Source organism: Streptopelia decaocto (assembly GCF_964273445.1).
Source record: "Streptopelia decaocto genome assembly, chromosome: 1".
Classification (NCBI taxonomy): Eukaryota; Metazoa; Chordata; class Aves; order Columbiformes; family Columbidae; genus Streptopelia; species Streptopelia decaocto.
The window spans coordinates 184,005,552-184,027,872 of NC_138663.1; the positions used below are offsets into that span (position 1 = coordinate 184,005,552).

The 22,321-nt window shown below is 45.0% G+C and overlaps 1 protein-coding gene across 1 annotated transcript in view; it reads left to right on the forward strand.

Annotated features, from left to right (window-relative positions):
- Window positions 1-423: 423 nt before the first annotated feature.
- FOXO1 (forkhead box O1) overlaps window positions 424-22,321 on the forward strand; it is a 65,186-nt gene continuing 43,288 nt past the window's right edge. Inside the window, exon 1 of the mRNA XM_082074110.1 lies at window positions 424-1,325. Within this exon, the coding sequence (XP_081930236.1) occupies window positions 726-1,325 (600 nt within the window). The 5' untranslated portion in view covers window positions 424-725. The remainder of the gene's footprint in view (window positions 1,326-22,321) is intronic.

Here is a 22,321-nt window from a genome sequence, read left to right on the forward strand (position 1 = left end):
GCCCCCGGGTCCCCGCCGGTCCCCAGGAGCGACGATCACCGCGGCCGTCAGTGCGAGCGGCAGTACCCTGCCGGCAGCAACCAAGGCAGAAACACTTGCGGGGGCACTTTCCGTGGCGATCCCCCACAACTCGCCGTGCGAGCAGAGTTGTTATTTCTTTCGCAGCCCGCGGCCGAAGGGCACTCCCTCCCCGGCGGGGCAAGTGAGCTCCGGCACCACCCGCGCAGCCCCTCGTCGGCGCCGAGCCCGGGGCTGCGGGGGGTACTGCGGGCTGCCCGCCGCTTCTCACCCACCTCCACCGCCGGAAAACAAAAACCACCCAGTAACAGCACGGGGGGACCGGCACCCTCCTGCCAAACCGGCCCCGCGGCGGGAGGCGGGCGGGCGGAGCGGCGCTGCCATTGGCGCGGCGCTGGCCGTCCCTCCCCCCCGGGAGGAGGAGGAGGAGGAAGGCTGGAGGCGGGCCCGCGTGGGGCGGTCGCTCCACTCGGTGCGCGCCGGGCGGCCGTGTCGCTGCTGTTGCTGCTGTTGCTGCCGCCGCGGAGGGCAGGGAGCCGGGAACCGGACAGGGGCTGGGCGGCTGGGCCGGAGCCGCGAGGCGAGTTGGCGGCCGCGCCGTCGGGGCTGCGCCCGTCCGCGCTCGGAGCCTGCATGGGGCGGCGGCGCTGAGTCCAGCCGCCCCGCTGCTGCAGCCGCTGCCGCCGCGCTCCCGCCCCGGCCCCACCATGGCCGAGGCACCGCAGCTGGTGGACATCGACCCCGACTTCGAGCCTCTGCCGCGGCCCCGCTCCTGCACCTGGCCCCTGCCGCGGCCGGAGTTCAATCCCCCCAGCTCGGCCACCTCCAGCCCGGCGCCGTCGTGCGGCGGGCAGCCCGACGGGGCGGCCGGGGCCGCGGCCGGGGCTGCCGCCTCGGGAGGGCTCAGCGCCGACTTCATCAGCAACCTCAGCCTGCTAGAGGAGAGCGAGGACTTCGCGCCGCTGCCCCCCGCCGCCGCTCCCCCGGAGGCGACCGCTTGCCGATGTGGGGACTTCTCGGCGCCCGAGGCCGGCTGCCGCCTCCACCCGCCGGGGCCGCCGCCGGTGCCGCCAGTGCCGCCTCCCGTGGCCGGTCTGTCGCCGGGCCCCGTGGCCGGGCAGCCCCGCAAAAGCAGCTCATCGCGCCGTAACGCCTGGGGCAACCTGTCCTACGCGGACCTCATCACCAAGGCCATCGAGAGCTCCCCCGAGAAGCGGCTCACGCTCTCCCAGATCTATGAGTGGATGGTCAAGAGTGTCCCCTACTTCAAGGATAAAGGCGACAGCAACAGCTCGGCTGGCTGGAAGGTGAGGGGCGGGCGGCGGGCGATTCCCCGTCGGAAGGGGGTCCCGGGAAGCTCCGTCGCGGAGCTGTGGGCGCCGTGTTCGGCGCTGCACACGCTGCCGCCCGGGCAGGGAGCCGCGGCGCTGCGAACGGCGGGTCACGCCGCCCTCCCCTGGGCTTCTCGCTACCCGCCGCGGAGTTTGCAGCGCTCCGGTTCAATGTCTCTTTCTTTCCTTTAAAATTTTACTTTTTTTTTCTACTTCTTTTTTTTTTTTTTTTTTTTTTTTTTCCTTAGCCTTCCTAAGGGAGAAATCCGAAGGCGAAAAAGCATTTTCGCTCTCTCCCCGCGGGGCGCAGGAGGGGCTGGGGCCGCCCTCCCCGCTTGCCTCTCTCCGCCTCCCCCCCACTCCCCGCCCTGCCCCGCCGAAAGCAAAAGTTCACGCCGTGTCACGGCGCCGTCCGCGGGCAAACCTGGCGAGTGCGCCGCCGCCTCCGGCTGCACCGGGGCGACCGGCCAGGGCTGGGGTTCGACACCCGTGTCGTGAGGGTGGCCGTCGGGCGCTGCGGAGGCACTGCCGCGTCCCCTGGGGCTGCTCGGCCCGGAGCGGGGGGGGTGCCGTGCCGCCAGCCGTCCCGGCGCGGCAGCGTTTGCCGTCGGGCGGCTAAGAGGGGACAGAAGCAAACAGGGATGGGGAAACAGCCGGAGGCAGGACAAGGGTTGAAAAATACCGTGTGTTTAATGAGTAAGCGGCCGTATTTGTCTTGATGGCTCTGTTAAACTTGGTTGAGGGAGAGTTTTTTCTCCTGTTAAATAGTGGGACAGAGTTTCCTCCTGCAGTGCGGTCTCTGTAGCTGTAGCAGTAACCTGTTGGTGACAGGGATTTGTGCTCAGCTCTGCGCAGGCTGGAGCTGAGCGGCCAGTGCTGCTCAAAGCCAGGCTGTAAGGCCAGGGACCAGAGCACTGCCTTGACCCTGGTTCCCCACCCCCCGCTCACCAGGTCCCGGGGGGACCCGCAGGCACCTCGGGTGGCCCTGACTCTGGCGTCACTTCGCTTGGGGCTGTGTGGCCACGCTAGCCCTCGTGACAGTGGCTGCGCTGGGACTGTTGTCCCCTCCAGCTGTGGGTGACGCTTAACGCTGCTGTGAACAAATCCTCTTCCTCTGAGACCTCCCTTGAGAAAGTGTCACCCACCTGTGCCCCTGAGTGCGGCAGAGGCAGAGCACATAGTTTCGTGGCACCGTTGCGTGACAGTGTTGTCAGAATAAGCTTTAGCTGTCTATGTAAAGGCAGAGCCTCCTCCGCCCTGCGAGGGATTAACTGATGCCAGTAAATGTGCGAGGTGCACGCACCTAGCATGGTATCAGCGCATCCTGGTATGTTCCCGACTTAGGTCCAGACAGGGCCAACCAAACTGCAGTGCTGTAGCAGAACTGTTTGTTTTCCACTTTTACTTCACTTTCTAGTATCTGTAATATTTACCTTTAAAAAAAATTTTCAGCTCTCATCCTCTGTTTATGTATTTTTAATTACATAGCTAGGAATGTTTGTCACATCAGTTTTTTGTAAATTTATATATATATATATATATTATTTAGAGGCAAGCAGCATCCTGCTAAGGAAATGTGGATTAATCTTAAACTCATTTTTAGTTGAAGGCTTTTAAGGCTTTTAAAAGTAATTTGCTAGTTTCTGTTGATGTGATTGACTAAAAAATGACTGATAGTGGACAACTTTTACATAAGATACCTTGTCACTTAAAAATACCTTTTTTTTTTTTTTTTTTTTTTCTTTCCCCTCCTCTCTCCCCAGTTGTAATTTAGTCTCCTGGAGAAATGCAAAATACATCAAGTGCCTTTTCAGAATAAGTAGAAGAGAACTAAAAACTAAACAAACCAAAATAAAATCAAAGAATTCCCAGATTCAAGCGAGCAAATAAGAAACTGCTAGCTGTGTAACTTATTGTTTCCTATTTCTGCTACTCTTCCTGTGGTGTTTCAGTAAATAAGAAGTCTTACATTCCTCTTTCTGATAGATCGAGCCCTTCCTATGCCTTCCATACCTTCGCTATGACAGGGAGAGCAGTATGTTTTTTGGCTGTGGTACCTTCTGGTGGGGTGCAGTACTTACCCTGCCACTGCTGGCAAGTAAATACACATGTACTCTGCTACCCTGATTAAATAGTTACTGTGTTCTGCATTGGACACATGTTGCTCTAATCCCTTCCTTTGGCTCAGCCCCTGCCAGGCTGCTCAGGAAGTTACACACTTGCAGGTTTTACCACTTTAGCCAGGTACCTGCAACGTTGCTTGAACACATTTTCAAGTTTAGTTGCTGGCAGCCACTGGGCGTTAATGCTATAGCTGATTTGGCTGAGACGTGCAGCCCGTTTGCCTCGTTTATCACCATTTATCCACAGCTCAACCTGAGTAAGGATTATTTTTACTTTTCGGCTTGGGTGCTCTCGGTTTGCTCGTGCTCGGGGGGCCGGGGACCTGCAGTAGGTGTGGGCGCAGGGCTGGGAGCGAAGCCCGAGTCATGCGGGGGCCCGGCAGAGGAGGAGCATCGCTCCGGCTATGGGCACGGGTGAGCGATGAGCACGGATGAGCGGCAGACTTTTCTGCTGACAGAGGGAGCGCGGGTTCGCCCTAGAGCCTGACACTGACTTAGGGCCCGCAGTACGTTTTGTGCGGGTGTTTCACAGTCTGAGAAAGAGAGAATGGGTTCTCCCCCTCCCCTCCTCCTTAAATAAAGCTTGAAGACAGTTCATCTTGTTGGAGTTTGCATATTTTAAGTGCAATAGGGCACCTTTCAAATTATACGCAACAATGAAACGCAAAAGAAATCAAAATGAATGTGCATTTTCTGCACAGGGGCAAGGCTGTGTTTCTCACCAGAAGATGAGGGCTCTATTACCTGTGAATATGTACTGCCCTGATTTAATATCTGATGCTGAACTGCCCTTTCATTTTATACTGAATAAAGAAGTTCAGCGGTGTCAGCGTTATCTGTTGGGAGCTCAAAGTAGCGTGGCAGTTCTTCCAAATAAAAACATTCAAATAAAAATGGCTTTAAAAATAAGAACAGAAGCTGAAGGCAGTAACATAAAATTATTAATAGTAACTTATTAAAGTAGGTAAAATCATTCTCAGTTGTACATACAAAGTATTTTATTCTGGGCTTTCTTAACACAAACTCTGCTTTATAAACACACCACCTCCCCCTTACACTTTAGGGGAGCAAAGTCTACGTGACCCCCCGTGTGGTGGCTACCTTGAATGAAACACTTGAGATGTGCTTTGCCAAACCTGCTGTATTACTGATTGTGAACGAGTGTCAGTAGTGATCAGCATTGCTCAGAGAAAGCTGAATCAAGAACAAGATCTGTTTCAGAGATAACAAAGAAATTGTTGCGAAAGTTGCATGGAAAACTTTTCTCCCAGTAGTAAGGTGAAAGCAGTGTTTTCCCTCACCTGTGCTAGTGGGAGACAGGGCCTAAGACAGTCTTCCATGAGCTTCATTCAGCTGTACATAACTCTTCCTCTACTCAAATCTGATAGCTTTCTGGCTAATCATCATATATAAAATATGAAATGTTTTTGGGGTGTGCATATTTCATGATGGTTTTGCTTTATGGCTGGATTGTTGAGATTTATCATAAAGGAGCTATCTCAGCTAAGCTTCTTTGAATGGTCTTGTCCTCTGAGCATGCTTTTGAAAACTGGTTCAAATCAAACCCTGTAATTTTTCCTAAACACAAAACTCAGTGTTTTGGTGGCACTCATCTCAAGGTGGATGTGTTGTTTATTTTTCACAGTTGCAGGTATTAAGGTTGCATGCGTATTTACACCTCCTTGACTTCTAGTCCCAAGGAAACTTGATCACCTAAATTTATTTGTTGCTGTTGGTGAAGGAATGAGAATAAATGATGTCTAGCTGCAGAATGGTGAATGGATGTAAGCCTGAAAGCTTAAGGACAAAACAGGTGTGAGACATGAGACAGATGCTTTGGGTCGCCTTACTAGAGGAATACTCTGTGGCTGTGGCTCTATTCTATAGTGAATAGCTCTCCAGGCAAAATAAATACTGAGTTGCAGTGTATTTGATTCAAAAGCCACACATGGTATGAAGTGTTTGAAAGACTCTGGGAAATCAAGAATAATCTTCACAGTAGTTGTTCAAGCCTTTTGATACTAGATAGGTGAACAATTTAAATTGCGGAAATTTATACATTTAAAGTGAAATGAGTTTTTTATTACATATTTCTTTTTCTATGTTGAAATGCCACTGTAATTGAAGATTGCCTTGAAGAATTGCTGTATATTCCCTCAATGCTGGTTACATACCTGTAGGCATTTACCTCTGTCCCTTTAGATGCTTTCTTAAGTGATTTGTGGACCCCCTAGCATCACGCATTGTATTATACATACATACAGTGTACACACATGCATATGTAAGTGTTTGGTTTTCTGTTTCTGGATTCTGCCAAGGTAAATGGGATTATAGTCATACCTCTTTAGATATGGTACTAGTAATAGCCTCAACAGCTGGAAGCTGCAGTTGCATCTGCTCTGCCACGATACCTGATCTCGACAGAGGCACAACTGGAGGAACAGCCAGACAAGTTCCAGCCTCTGCCCACCCCATTCCAAGTTTTGCTGTTTAGTGGCTTGCATGCATGCTCACTGCCACTAAAAAGTCCTTCGTAACAACCTTCGTTTGTCTGTGAGTCACCAGCTTGCATTTTGCTTAGTAAGTGAGAAACTTCAGGTATGAAAGCTCAGCTTAATCTCCGCAGGTGCAAGGTGCTCTCCTCGCCTGTGCCCCAGTAACTCGTGGTGAAGTTGTATCGCAATGCTGGTCCTTAACTATTTGTTCCTTTTAAACTTGATTCCATTTCTCCTTTTATCTTTGCCCTTTTGACCTCAGCCCTTGCTTGAAGAAAAAAACCCTGTTCTGACCTCAAACCTGTGTGTTGCTGTTTTTGGGGCAGTGTGTGAGCTTCCCTTGCCCCCTCCCACATGGGGTAGGTGGGTCACGGCCAGGAGGGACCGAGGTGCTTCTCAGCAGCCGGGATGCTCAAGATGCGCCTGCTGCCAGCATCCTGTGCTGTTTGGTGCAATGTCTTCCAGTGTTCATGGGTGGTTTGAGCTTCCCATCAGTGCCTTGAATTATGTGTTGCAAATACTCTTCGTTTTCTCTGCCTACTTTATATTTGCTGTGATATATGTTCAGTTACTTGTATGATTATAGGTAAGATTAAATACCAAACCAAAATGCCTGGGTGGCTTCGTGTACTGACATAATTAACTAAATTTTCCTGAAGTATCTGACTTTAAAGAACTTCAATACAGAAATGAGGTAGCTGATCTCTTTGCCACCATGTTCCTTACGATATGCTCAGCTACTTTGTTAGTATAATTATTTTCATATCACTTACACAAGTTGTCAATGAAGTTGGTGATTTAGGGAACTGGGGCTTTTGCTGCCTGGGATGGAAAGGAGAAGCAGTATGGTACAAGGGGGTAAAGATGTTTAAGTAAGGTATGCGAGGTGTGGGTTTTTGTTTGTTTGTTTTTTTTAAAATACAACAATCAACATTAAAAAGGCAATTTTTTTAATGGTTTAGGTTCTTATAAGACTCCGGAAATGATATACTCTTGAGATGTCTGTTCAGACTTTTTTTCAGTTTCCAAAGCACAAAATATACCTAAATATATGCTCCTCTGTTTACACAACTGGTGAATATTTTTTGAAATTAGTGCTTGGCTTTTGGAACAAAAATGCTGGTACATATTGCAGCTGCAGATTTGTGAAATGCGTAGGACTGTGGCCACAGAAATTCAACTTCCAGCCCCTTCTGTTTTTAGAGAAATTGAGTATATGAAACAAGTATTTCTAATGGGAATAGTTTTATAACCTGGAATAATGAATACTGGAGTAATATATACTGAAGTAATATGTCCTGGGGGTCCTGGTGGACAGCAGGATGACCATAGGTCAGCCCTGTGCCCCTGTGGCCAGGAAGGCCAATGGCATCCTGGGGTGTATTAGAACGGGGGTGGAGAGGGGTGGAGAGAGGTCCTCCTTCCCCTTTACTCTGCCCTGGTGAGACCACACCTGGAATATTGTGTCCAGTTCTGGGCCCCTCAGTTCAAGAAGGACAGGGAACTGCTGGAGAGAGTCCAGCGCAGGGCAACAAAGATGATGAAGGGAGTGGAGCACCTCCCTTATGAGGAAAGGCTGAGGGAGTTGGGTCTCTTTAGCTTGGAGAAGAGGAGACTGAGGGGTGACCTCATTAATGTTTATAAATATGTAAAGAGTGAGTGTCACGAGGATGGAGCCAGGCTCTTCTCGGTGACAACCAACGATAAGACAAGGGGTGATGGATACAAACTGGGACACAGGAGGTTCTGCTTAAATAAGAGAAGAAACTTCTTCACAGTGAGGGTAACAGAGCACTGGAACAGGCTGCCCAGGGAGGTTGTGGAGTCTCCTACTCTGGAGACATTCAAAACCCTCCTGGACACCTTCCTGTGTAACCTCATCTGGATGTTCCTGCTCCAGCAGGGGGATTGGACTAGATGATCTTTTGAGGTCCCTTCCAGTCCCTAATATTCTGTGATTCTGTGAAAACACCTGGTAAATAGTTCATTTTCTTCTTTAAAAATATGTAAAAGATGGATTTATTGACTTTATTGTCAACTTATATGAAGAAGGAACTTCAAATTCAGTGATGCAGCTAGTTGTAGTTAAGCATGTTATAATACATACTAATATTTTATTGAGTTTTGTAGCATTTTGTTTGTAAGTCTGGGGTGCCAAAGTCAGTTGTAAATATTGGGGAAACACTGCTCTTTTTGATGATAGGCTGCACTTCAGAAATAGATGAAGTGCTCTGGGAAGAGTCACATTTTGAAGAACAGCATCTCTGCTGCTCCATAGAGAGCTTCAGCATGAATTAAATTGATCTGTGAGGACAAGTGTTATCTGCATCTAAGCATTATTTCTAAATAATAAAACTTACTAAGTGTGTTCATTAAACAAAGCTGCTTGATTCCTGTACTGTAGTTTGTGATATGATCTTTAAGTTGTCTGTGCAGCAGCTGTACCATGAGGTTTCTTGGTAGATCTGTACTCCTAATGGCAGAGATGGAAGAATAAAAAGAATGAAGTCAACCACTTTTACTGGATTGATGTTTATCTGCTAAGAACTTCGTTAGGCCTTGTGCTAGATTTTAATAGTGGATACTGATCTTTACCAGATCACTTAAATAATACCTAAGGAGGCAAATATATTTAGTTTTGAAGCACTTTGGTAGTAAATGGTAGCGGTTTAGCAGTGCTTTGCTTTGTGGTACATGGGACCAGAAGTGGCTCGGTTTAAAAACGTAGCTGCTGAAAATCTCTCAGGACTCTGACAGCTGTGGCATCAGACAGAGCTTAGAAATTTGCTGGAGGAGCATAGAGCAGCACTTGGTTTGCTCAGACAACCTGCTGTTGTTAAAGGCATCTTGCATTACTGCACAGTATCAATGGTGTTACAGTTCTGTTTGAAAATACGTCTTATTCTAGAGTTAATTAAACTTAAAGGTACAAGTCTTCTCTTGTTCTAGTCTTAGAAACTTAATTTTTGGGAATGCTAGGAATCCGTGCAGCTGGAAGTATGTTCAGTCCCATTGCCACTCCAAGCCAGGGTGTCAAGGGTGGCTGTGATTGCATTTCTAAGCAGCCTGTTTCCCCAAGTGCTTTGCTGGTATCCTAACTGCAGCCCAGGCCTGTGTTGGTGTGAGCATGTGGGGCTCCCTTTTCATTTTGTCTAGGCTGTTTTTGTTGCTTAGGTCTAAGAGGTGTAAATTCTGGCGCTTGGCACATGTGTACTTGACAGAACATACTGTGTATGTGTGGGATATAGTCTTTAAAACAGTACATATGCAGATTTAAATTTGGACTGATTGCCAAAGAAGTGCTTGCAAGCAGAGATGCCCTTAACCCATAGTATTTGCCAACTAAATTATATCTCCTAGCTGTGCTTTGTAATATGTAAGAGCTCTTATTTAATTAGCTTTTTTAAAAATAACGATCGTTAAGGGGCCACTTCATGCCAGGCCTCCATGCTTCTCCTGCACCAGGATGGGAAGTGATGATGCAGGCTTCTCTCTGCTTCTTGCATGTTGGTGTTTCCCTCTAAAAATGAGAAATCAGGAAATTAAAAACTTTTTTTTTTTTTTTAATGAAATGAGTGGTGTGCATATATGAAGGAGTTATACTTGTAAGCAGGCCTCTGCTCTCCATGGAAACAGTAGTTTTGGGGAGAGCTGAAGGTTTGTGAAGGCAGGAGATGCAGAGGGCTGGGAGGCTGACATGTAGCTTGGCTGCCGAGGAGCCGGGGCACCGCTCTCTCGCTCCACTGTCCGTGTTGCAGAGCAGGAGGACAGCGAGTGAGCAGAAATGCTGGATCTGGGAGGGCCCCACACCGCTGTTCGCCCGGAGCAGGTCTGAGATGTCCAGGCTGGAGCTGGCCGTGTGTAAATGGACAGCTGCTCACTACGTGCGGCCTGTATCCCTGGCTGCCCTTTCTGCTGGCAGGTCCACCTTCTGGGGAATCCCTGTTCTTGCTGATGGTCTCTGCTTTAATGCTGCAGTGACAGGTGCCTCCCGGCCCAGACAGAACTTATGGATGTTTTGTTTATATGCTGACTTGTTTAAATTAAAAAAGAAAAAAAAGTTTTTTGTTTTCCTCCTTTTTTTTTTCTTTCCTCCTTTCCTTTTAACATTTTTCTTTTCTTTTTTGGCAGTTACTGTGAGTGGGCAGTAGAGGGTCTTTGATTTTGCTTTTTTTCTTTTTGGGAAGGGGGGAGCTCTGTAGCTTTGGAATACAGACATTCATTTTGTGGGAGAAAGTCAAAGTGCCACAGTGCATACTTTTTTCCCCTTCCTGAATAAGGGCTGTACACATGGTTCAGAATACAGACTCTAATGTCCAAATATTGTTGGTAGTCTCCATTGCAGTGAAAAGGTAGCAACTTCTGCAGTTTTCTTATGCTTAACTCCAGAAACTGTGACGTGGGTGTAGTTTCACTTACCCATCACTGACTTTTCAAACTATGCAGTTAGATAAGGCTGAAGCAACTTGCTATAAATGTGGTGACTTGTTAGACCGCATTTATTGTGCAAATGAGCTTACATCCTGCAAGATCAGCAGAAATGCTTAATGTTTGCCTGGATGGAAATTAATTAAAATTTGGCGACTGAAATTAAAGCCCGTTGTGTTTTATGAAGCTGCTTTTTAGTTCCCACAGTGGGAATTAGCACAATTGCTAATGTTTTTTTGGCATATGTGAGTTTCAAGTCTGAGTTGGTGTTAAGTTCTGGGATCTGTAGTCTTCTTAAGATTTAGACAAAACTTGTTTCACTTTGTCTGCTGCTTTTTAATATATGTTAAATGTTTTTGAAGCCGCTAACAGGAGTAAGGATACTAACAATCCAAAAATAAACTGTTGTGGTGGAGGTTGATTTGCTTGTAGCTTGCATTTGCTTAAAACTGATTTGAGTTAATCTGCTAATTTGAATGTAACTGTTAGAATTATAAAAAAAAAATGTACCTCAGCCGTATATATCTTAGATATATGTACAGATTTAAATTTTGATTGCCAAAAGCATACTTAAAGACTGAGAGATCTTTAGTGTTTGCCAACTAAATTATATCTTATAGCGATGCTTTGCAATATATAGAAACTCTTAATTAGGTATTCAAAAAATGAAGATGGTGTTATTCAGAGATGCTTCATAGCAGGCCTCCGCAGTTCTCCCCTGTCAGGATGTGAAGGATTATGTGCTCTGTGCTCCTGCTTGCTGTTAACGTGTTGATTTCTCTTTCCAAAAATATTCTGTTCAAATGTGAACCTTGAAATTAAACATAATGGTTTGCAACCCCCACCACTCCGTCTCCCAGAAAGAAGGTTCACATTTGGAGCTGTGACCCGGCGGCTGCTTTGTGCCGAGCTGAGCCCATAGATGGGGTCCTGCCGAAACGCTGGGGCTGTGTGTGGGCACCCCTCTGTTTGCTGCTCAGGTGTAAAGAGGAGGTCAAGGAGAGGAATCACATTTCCTCTGAGCAGTTACAGGGAGAAGTTCGTAGTGGTTCACCACACAAGTTCCTCACTACTTGAAGCAGTTAAGTTACATCCCTTGGGCTCTCTGGAGGATACTGTGCTGCTGCCTTTGCTCCTCAGGAAGGTCTTTCAGTGTCTCCAGAGGTTCAGGTGAGGAAAGCGACACTTGTGCCAAAGTGAAAGATTCATGATGGACGTGTTGTTCCAAGATAAATGTTTATTGTCTAGATCCATTAGTATTACTACACCTATTTTTTTTTTTTTAAATGAGCTTTGTGGTGATGTTGAGGAAGGTTAATTTGTCAGAGTTAGATCTGGTTCAGGTGTCTGCAGTCACTGTTTGCCTGTCACCACTGCACTGCTATGATTGTCCTACTTCAGCCCTGCCTCTTGGAGCTGAGCTCTGCTCAGCTGCCAGAGCTGCAGATCAAACCAGAAGCTATTTGAAATTTAGGGTGAGGATACAGCCTCACGTGTGATCTGATCAAATTGTATTATATAATTCAAACATAAATAAAAATACCTACATATTTTTATCTAACTAGATATATTTAGATCTTGGTTAGAAATCTATAGTGAAGCGAGCAATACCAAAAAAAAGGTGTAAATTTTTTTTTCGATGTGAAAGCCCAGAGTGTGACTGCATGTGTAACTCAGAGCAGCTTCATTGTTACAGGATCTTGGCCTTGCCATCCTTTGGATGGCATCAGTGCAGTGCTGGAAGGCATTTTGCTGTTTTAAACACAGGTGTCATGATGCTCAGAAACCTCAGAGAATGATGGAGACAGCTGAACCAGGAGCTTTCTCTTTCAGCTCAAGACGGATGATTTTGTCTTATTTCCCCTCCTTCCTTGATGAATATACACAGCCTTTGAATAAAACTGTGGTCTCTGCTCTTTATGGTTGAGGGTTTGCCTTTGCTGAAAGAGCTGAGTGTCTCTCCTAACATTGTGTGAGTGTATATTCCAGCTGGCAGAGTGTTAACACTGTTCTTGGGTCTGGTTACTGGTGCTGCTGGTGTGTTGTGCCCTTATCCACAAAGGTAGTAAATCTAGTATATGCCTTCTTGAAATAAAAATGAGGACAGGAGTTTAAAGTAGTATTTAAAAAATGTAGCCTGTTGCAACTAATTTTGGGAAAATAAAGAGATGCTATGTTGATGGAGACTTTTTTGTGCTTGTTAGGAAACTTGCGTTGCTCTTGAATAATCCAGTTTGTTCAGTTTATGAAAACATGATACTGCACTCTTGCCTATTTCTTCTGTACAGTTCCATGGCAATGACATAGTAATAAGTATTAAAAGGAGAAACCATAATCTCTGCTTGCGGTCCAAGCCAACACTAGTCATTCCCTGATGCTATGAAGTCACCCTTTGCTTTGAGGTTTCTAACTAAGACTTTGCTCCCAACATCTGCTTAGGGTGAGCAGTAGTGGCGTTAGTGAGGGAGTCCTGGCATGCTCCCACAAACTCTGACCCCTCTTCAAACCATCCTCCTGTGGCCAAGGGGACGAGTTCTGCAAAGTCCGCCCTGTCCTTTAACAGTGATCACTCTTCCCCCTTCTGGAGCACTGGAGCAAAAATGAAGATGTAAATGAATTTGCAATGATTGCACAACCCGGTTATGCAATGAGGCTGACGTGGTAGCATATACATATGTAGAAAACGCCTTTTTGAAGAGATGACATTAAGCACAGTTTCACCACCTTCTCCCCAAAGATGAGGGCAACTGTGTTACTGGCTTCAGCCCCTGGTTGGTTAACCTGGTTATTAAAGCACATCAAATATTCAGTTTATGTTGACTGAGGATTATTGTTGATGGAATCAAAAAAATAAAAAAAGAAAACAAAGAAAAAAGAAAAAAGATTTGTTTTTTGCGGACTGTTTATTTGGGAAGGAGTTTTTTAGCTTGGGGCCCAGAGTCCAGGCAATTAAAGTTACAATAGTCAGTCCTGGGGAAATGTCCTGCACTGTGGTGAGTTTTTGTACTGTCAGCATAATCTGAACCACCTTTTAAGTATGTGTTTTGTTTCTTTTTTTTTTTTTTTTTTCTCAAATGAGTGATGGAGTTTCAGTTGGAGGCATTATGCGCTAGTCCAACAGGTTTGTGACTGAGTGCTCAGCATTTCTTGCAGCTTGGATCCCAATTCCTTCCTTCCTATGGTTTTTAATTTATCTAGAAGAAGTTGTGCATCACCACAGACTGCAGCCTTTCGTGTGAAGAAGGGAGACCGATGCAACTGTGCTCTAGTTGCATTTTTGGGTGAGGCTGATTGATAAGGCTGTCTTAGAATCACAGAATCATTTTGGTTGGAAGAGACCCTCAAGATCACAGAGTCCAACCATTAACCTAACACCGGCACTAAACCGTGTCCTTAAGAACCTCATCTACACGTCTTTTAACACCTCCAGGGATGGTGACTCAATCACTTTCCTGGGCAGCCTGTTCCAATGCCTGACAACCCTTTCCATGAAGAAATTAATCCCAATATCCAGTCTTGATTCTGAATATGCTGCAGGCATTATTTTGTCACTTCCCTGGCAAGGTCTCCTGCCCTGCGTGTCACGCGGGTTGGTGGCCAGTGCTGCCCTGCATGGGACTGTGGCCGAGCAGAGGCGTGATGTCCCTCACTGCAGTGACTGACCCCCTTGGGGGTGTCTGCTGGGCTACTTGTGTCCTGTGGACCTGTGAGTGAGCTGAGGGGTGGTGACTGGGGCTGGGGTGGCTACTGCAGTGGATGTTATCACCAGGCAGCTTATTGCAAAATGTTTTGGACTTAACTGCTGATGCCTTGGGGCAGGGGATGGACTTCTGAGGTTCCTACCATGTCATCACCTGGGCACATTTACATTCAGCTGCTGGGCCTGTGGGAAGTTATTCTCCCAGCTAAGATGCATGGTCTCTAGAAACTGAATCTATCCCATTTCTCCAGAAATGGCTCGTGCTGTCGTTAACATGATGTGCTGTGGCTCTTGGCCTGACTTTGGTTGGTACTTTTTTTACTGATGTGTGGGAAAATAAACTTTTTTGTCCCTCAGTTGCTTCTCTTTTTGCTTCTGTATTAATTCCTGGTGTGTAGAACGGATGATATCTTCATAAGTAGTGCTTATTGCTGATTGAAATAAAAATTCTGCGAACTAAGCAAGTAGACTGACCTGATGACTCCTCATGACAACTGCCTAGTTTTAAGTTAACATTCAGAATATTTTTATCCTAGTTTACTCCTTGGAGGCTAATAGGGAGAGTGCTGCTAGAGTAATTTTTCAGATGAATCATGCCATCTGCCATGCATGCTTTGCTGTTTCAGCAGTAGGGGAGGAGAGGGAATATATATTAATACATACAGTGGTCTGAAACAGTATGTTTGCATTCACTGTAAAACTAAATAACATTTCAGAGTGTTGTTTGTTTTTTTTTTTCTAGCAGGCATTTTATATTTCTCGCTTTGGTGATCAGTTTAACATGTGTCTCCAACACTGATATCGCTCTGTTGGGTGGTCGGTGCCAAACTTCGCAGAGACAAGGCGCAGGGCATGCTTGATCTGATCTGAGTCAAAGTGAAGCATTGCAAAGACGTTTTTTGAAAACACAGTTCTAATGTTGACCCTTGTTGGGATTGTGAAACAAACCAAAAACGATAATAAAAAAAGTTGTAGACAAATGAAACTGATGCAGGTAGCCTGGATGTGTAGAGGGAAAGGTCACTGTGGAATAAGTTCTGCAGGGCCGATATTCAAGACTTGTTCTTCCAGGAGCTCTCCTGGGCCAGGGGAGGAGCATCCCCAGCATGTGTCCGTCTTACCTGTGGGAAAGAGCAAGCCGGCATTTGAAACCAAAAATTCATAACCACAGTGGAGCATCAGACATGTCATGTCCCATCTCGTGTTTTGTTGAGAAGCAATTATTTGGGAGACTAGCCAATCTGTTAGAAAGGTTCATGTGTTTGGATTTGGGTTTAGAGAGAACTGAAATTATAATCTCAAGGAGTTTGTACTTCAACCATATCCTATCTTTGAGAACAGGCTATGATATTAGATAATGCTTTAGTTATTACTAGGCAGAGTAAATTCTTCTGTTCTAATATATTAAAAATTCTCCCTTGCTGCCTGTCCTAAAGATCTAATTTTCTCATGAACTGATTTGGCTGGTGAGCTGTTGCACCAAAAAGTACTGATAGATTTTGTGCTTCGTGTCTTTAAGCTTTTTATGAGAATTTTATCTCGTGCTCAGTTTTAGTGCCCTGACAAACCATATTTGAAGAAATTGAGAGCAGAATATTGAAATGCGAAGCAATTAAACCGTTTTCCTCCCTTTTCATGCATTTCTCCCCTGCCCCTGAAGGGAATGATATATCTGGTAAACTCCAGAATTAATTACATGAGGTCAACTGAAGGCCTGAACAATAGCATGCTCTCTTTTTCAGGCAAGACAGACAATTTTAGAATGCCGGGAATTAAAAGCAAAGATTGCTTGTCTATGGGGAGGAGTTGTTGCACCAGATATTGAGCTGACATGCAGACAGATCTCTGCTGCCCTTAGATGAGGATTAGTTTATGCCCTGAAGCAAATGGGTTATTAACTCTTGTAATTTTATTTTAGCATGTTTAACAACAGATACTGTTGTTTATAAAACCTATTTAATCCCTTTTTAATCGCTGCAAGTTATTTTCCAGTAGTTATCCTGCAGCCATGGGTTCCAATGGTTAGTTATTTACCGAGCAAAACATAGCATTTGTCTGTGTATTTTTTAAGTAATTCTTTAATGCCTTGGATTAGAGTTGAAAAATAAAAGAAAGGAAAAAGTAAAAAAAAGGAGTTGAGACTCTCCTTCTGTTGCCTTCTCCTCCTTCTTGATTCCCCAACTCTTCAAATACCAGTAGCAGCCCCTTCCTTTTGCTCCGTACTCTTTGGACTCTCTGCTGCATCCCCATTTCCCTTCACTTTTCCCTGGCCGCCACTGTTGTTGATGTGAACCACCAGCAGATAATCCTCACAGATTTTTATTAGCTTGGGTTTTGCTCTGCACCTCGAGGCATTTATTGATAAATAGGGGCCTTGTATTATGGGATGTATAAACAGGAGCATGTGATTGCCCTCTGCATTGGATTTGAGAAGGCAGAAAATAGAGGCGGTGTCGGTGTCGTCATGATGCTCTTAAAGGAGGCAGTGCCCTTTTCTTAGAGCCAAGGCTACCGTGGGGAAAAGGCTGGCCAGCTTTCAGCAATGCAGGACATTTTTTGTGTGTGAAATAAAACGTGTCAACTTCAAAACTATATAGCTGAGAAGAAATATTTTCATCTTCAAAGACTATCACGGAAAGAGCATCATTGGTAGGTGTAGAGAAGGGACACCAGAGGAGGTGGAGGGCTGAGTGGCACTTCCAAGGGAGAGATGGAAGCTGTTGGAGCCTGGAGAGGAGGAAGAGAGTGCCCACCATAGTTATCAGCATTGCTGCTTGATCCTTACCCATGTTTCCCACCTACTTCTGGGGCAAGAGCTGGTATTTGCTGCAGTTTTTAGTGTCCAGCCAGTCACCAACAGTCAAACTAATGTGCAGCCTGTCCTTTGGAAACCAGGCTGAAGTGAAATGCCCCAAATGTCCTATTTTTCAAGTTACAATCCAGGCTGAGACAGAGGTAAGAAATACTTACACCACAAATCACTTACCAGGTTAGGTGTCTTTAGCTAGATCCATTGTAGCAGCAAACAATGTGTGCAGAAAACATGACTCATGCCAAGGACTTTGTGCCTTTTACGTTATCCTGTCTGTGACCCAGGGCAGTGCCATGGCTGTGGAGATTTCTTCTGAGGTAGAAGTTTCCAAACTGCTCCAGTTGTTCTGCTGAACAACAGGGTATAGTAACACACCAGCTGAATTAGCAGCTGTGGCCAGGGCAGCATTTCATTTTCACGAGCCATCTCTTGGGGCAGCATCCCCTGGGTGGCCCGGTGGCTAGTGGCTCAGTAGCCAGTGTCCCTGTCCAATGGCAGTGAGCAAGGCTAGGGACACAGGTGTGATAGGGGGGTTGGCTGTGCTGCCTTCTGTAAACTTTTTGGGGTGACTGGCTTGAGGCTTGGAGGTCAAGGAAATATGAAGGGAGAATTTTACTCTGCTGGACTAAGTATGTTTAGATGCATGTGGATGGCCCATCTGCTCAGAAAGTTGGGCGGAGGGCATCAGGCCTTTTTGGGTTTGCTGGCCACCGTGCCAGGATACTTCAGAATCTGGCAAAAATCCGTCCTCTCTTTGTCAGCTGCTGGGACGCAATGTAGCAGTGCTGCCTTGCATGTGGGGCAATTTTGTGCTCTGTCAAGTGTGTGTCTGAAAAAAAAAATAATATATATATATATATATGTGTGTGTGTGTGTGTATGTGTATACATATGTACCCTATAAGCTACTTACCTATGCAGTGTGAAAGATTAGGAATGAGAATGAGAGAGTGATAACATTTATGTCTTTCTGGCTGTAGGAGCTTTGCCTCTTAACTCTGATTAAACCAGTATTTAGCCTGTTTTTTTTTTTTTTCCCCTTCACGTTGGGAGATCTGCTGTTACAAAAGATTTGCCATCAGGGCTGGATGGCATAAAGCAAATACCTGACTGACTTGAAATAATTTGATTGGTCTGTCTTTTGCTGGGAAAATCCTTCGCTCAGGCCTGTCCCAGGGGTAAGTGAATCATGCAGAGGAGAAATTGAAATTGCCAACTAAGACTTTAAGTTTGTTGCTGTTAAGTGACTGTTAAATGAGCTTTGCTGTAGAAAACATGATTTTTCCTAGAAATGTCTTTAACGTGGTCTGAATTATACTGAAATGTGAAACTTCCTTCTGAATTTAAGGAAAAAAAATCAGATGGCAGAACATGCCTTTATTGTCGAAATTTGTGATTGCGCTTATTGCTTGTGCTGCTGAATTTTACACTGAATTTTATTACGTGAGGAATAGAAATAGAGTAGCAAAACATACCTGACCTGAATATTCCCTCTGCCCATTAACACCTTTTTTTTCCTGCCATGTAAATCTTGTGTTAATGTTCATGTAGGTAGCACCAGTAAGAAAAGTAGATCTCATTTACGATTTAAGATTTGATGTTTCCTCTTGTACTAGCAACCGAAAGATCAGATGTGTAAGTGCTGATGGGAACCAGCTGTGTGAGAGTCCACTGGGGTTCTGAGGTTCCTCTGCAGCATTGAAGTTTCAAAGTAGGAAAGAGAGGTTTCTTTGTCCCTGAGTGGTTAGCTGGTGTGTAGACCACAGTCCTATTCTGAACTCCGTGTGAGGTTGCCTGATGTTAGAAAGCCTAATAGTTGCCTTTAGATAAGCCTAGTGGTTCCTTTCCATGTGTTGAGTTCTGTGATTTAAAGTACCTCTTGCTGTTGCAAAGAAAGCCCTTGGGTAGCAGGAGAAGGGAAAGAAGACAGCTAGATAGGAAGAGGGTTACGGAGTCTGCTTTTATCTTAGGAGGCTGATCTGTTTGGGATCAGTATTTGGTGAAGGAAAATAGGTTTCTGCTCTAACTGTTCACAAGGAGAAACTTCATCAGTCATGGTGAATAACTCCCTAGAAAGGAGGCAGAACTTGTGAACATCCCCAGTTTAGGAAAAAGGCCAAGGGACAATTTCAAGTGTTGACAAAATAGCCTCATCACATTCACGCCTGTAGTCCTGAGTGTGTGGGACTAAGGTGGTTTCTCAGACCATGTTGTCTCCTGCTTATGTGAGGACTTGGCATTTCGTCTTCCTGAGGGCTTGGCTCAGTTTGCTCTGTCATGCAGATGTTCTTACCTGTACCACAGTGCCCATTAAAGGATTAGAGAGAAAGTTCTCTAAGAGGGATTAAAAAACCAAGAATCTCCTAGTCTGTAGAGAAGTCACGGGTGTCACATGCAGTAGGAACAGTCTGCTCCTCTAAGGAGGTGGAAAGGTGACAGTCTTACATGGGGTTTAACCAGTGCCTGACTCCCTTCTTGCCAGCGCTGGGATGTCTTAACTCTGGTCTCTTAAAGACTGGGCACAACCACACAATTCACATGTAGTGTAGGTGTGTTTTTTCAGGTAAACAGCGTAACTTCCATACATGTGCAGTCCCAGAGTTCTCCCCCTTTTCCATTTTGAAAGCAAGACCAGGGACACGGAGGAGTATGCTGTGTAACCCGGGTGCATGTGATGAAATATGTTCTTTGAGCCAGAGGCGGTCATGACGTCTGTCAGTCTCAGGCTTGCCAGCTCCCAGGACAGACCTAGGAAATATCTGAACTCCAAGTTGTTTTGTGCTTCCTAGAAAGTCTGCAAAGGCTGGATGGTTTCGATAAAGGGAACAAAGGCTATAAAGTGCCAGTAACCTCAGTGGGTTGCAGAGAAATTTCCTCATGTTTGGGAGTAGTAGGGTTTTGAAAATCAAAGCAAACAAATGTATTTGGTTGCGGTGTTTATAAGAAAAGGCGAGAGGAAATGAGAAGACTTTGAAATGTGAGCTAAATAGTGAGTGCCATGAGCTGTTGTGTTTTTCTTGTTTTTTGCTTTGTAAAATCCCACTTTCTCTTGCTGAGGCTTAATAAGGAAAATTTTACTTTTTAAAGAGAAGATGATATGTGTCACAAACAAAAGGAATATCTTAAAGGTATGTAATCTGCTACGTAATGGAAGGGTTTGTTATGGAGAAAAACTGCAACACTGAGGCGTTATAGTATTTCCTATGAGTTCAAAAAAAACAATCTTAACCTGGAAGCGTGAACTCTTCAACAACATTGTGAATGCAGATGAAAATAAAATAAAAAGTTACAGAATTAAAATAATGTTATAAACAAACTGCAATTAATAACGAAGGTAACTTGCTATGAATTGTATTTGAGAAAATGTTTATTCACATGAAGAAAATTAAATAAAAAGAAGAGTCAAAGGAAGAGCTTGTGTAATTCATAGCTTTTCTGCTTTTTCCAACTTCGTTGTCCAGTACAAAGTATGATGTCTGTCTGCAAGTCTTGTCTGTAGACATATGTATTCTTTTCCATGATCCTTGGGTGAGAGGAAGAGATTTTTTTGCTCTTACTGGTGTAGGGTAGAAAAGAGCAGACTTTTGCTTTCAGAAGCAGTGCTGTGTAATATCATTGGATGGATCTGTTCGCATCACAAGCCAAAACGGAAATACATTTAAAAAAAAAACCCAGAAGCTTAAAATGAACCATTCTTCCTGCATTTTTAAGGCTTGAAATCCAAAGTGTGAAGGGGATTAAAAGATTCTAAATATATCTGTGGGATATTTATAAATCCTAATTTCTTACTGTTCCAAATGCTGGGTGCTTGTGCTTCCCTGTAGTGTTGTCATCAAAATTGTTTTGATTTGTAATGCTTTTTGAAGTGTAGCTCTGATGTGGAATGTGGCCCCAAAATTATGGAAACTTTACTCAGTTTAGAAAAAACCTTTAATGAGTCATATGGCAGTAATGAATCCAGCTTCTGTGCTCATCACTGTTAGAGTAATTATTATGGGTGACTGTCATAAAACATCACAAAAAAAAACAACAACCCTGAAGGTTTGGTTTGAGAGCTAAGTAGCCTTGCTTGGGGTCTCCTGTTTTGCTTCTGGTGGCTAGCGACTTGCTGGCCAGTCCAAGCTCTGTCGTGGACCTGGTGGACCCCTGAATGGATGTTGCTTAGGCTGGGCTGAAGGCTGCTATGGAGTTTGAGGGCCATGCCCTAGGGGCTTGCAGTATTTGGGGGCTGCAAAAGATGGAGGAGTGAAAGTAGCTAAGTTGGAAAAGGGGTGCAGATCGTGGGGTTGAGGTTATGCCCATGGGAAGCTCTGTGGGACAGGGCAGGGGGAAGGGTGTAAATTTGTTGGAAACCATGGCATGGCTTGTTGTGCTTGCATAGCTTTAGTGTATCATGCCAATATTTTCACTTATTTTGACATGTTTTTATATTGAGGGCAGCTGAGAGGAGGGATTGCAAGCAAAGGCAAACCTGAATGTATCAGAACCCCCCCACACATAGTGTGTAGCCTAGGGAGGCCCAAGAGGAGAGGGGTTTCAGTGTCCTGGCTGGTGAGTGGGGAGCAGCATAGGGCAAAGGAGAGGCCTGGAGCTGCACAGGGGCTGCTGGTGGAACCTGGAGCTGAATCTGGGACCATGAGTCAAAGTCCCATGACTCCGTTGCAAGGCCATTAGTCCTTTTAAGTAGCTGCCTTAAGGGCTGCCAAGAATCAGGGCTGACGGACAGCACCAGAACAGAACTTGGATTATTCGAGGTTTTCAGATATTATAGAAAGCAGCATGGGGTGGAAACCAGCACAGTGTGTCTCCCAGGCAAACTCTGGCACGGTAAAACGTCACTTGTAGCTCTGAGTCCTGGCCACTGCTACCCAAAGGACCTTGTGGTTCTAAAGGTCATGATAAATTTGAGTTACTGAAGCATGCATAAGAAGCTGCAGAAGGGACACGCAAGAAATAGATATTGTTTGTTTGTACATTTAAACTGTATGTTTAAAAAACTTGCATTCGAGAGACACCACTTGAAAGGCAACTTTGTACTTTTATCTGCATTTCTGGTACAGTATTAGACTTTTGGTCATAAATAACTTAGTAGTTATTGATTACCAGTTGAATAGCAGCAGTACTCTGGGAATTAACATTTGCCTTTCATACTCTGATCTAAAGTATTAGTTTACAATTTGTTATTCTACATATAAAGAAGAGAAAAATGGCTTTTTTTTTTTTTTTTTTCCCTACAATGAACTATGGAGAAATTTTACATTCTCAGTACTTGTTATTTTAATTCAAATAATTTTGCATTCTTTGTATGTCTAATGTCAATTACTTTATATTTCAAATATGCAGAGTCATAGAGCTTGCAATTCTTTGACACAGATATTTCCCTTGAAAAAATCAGGATTGTCTTTGTGATATTCA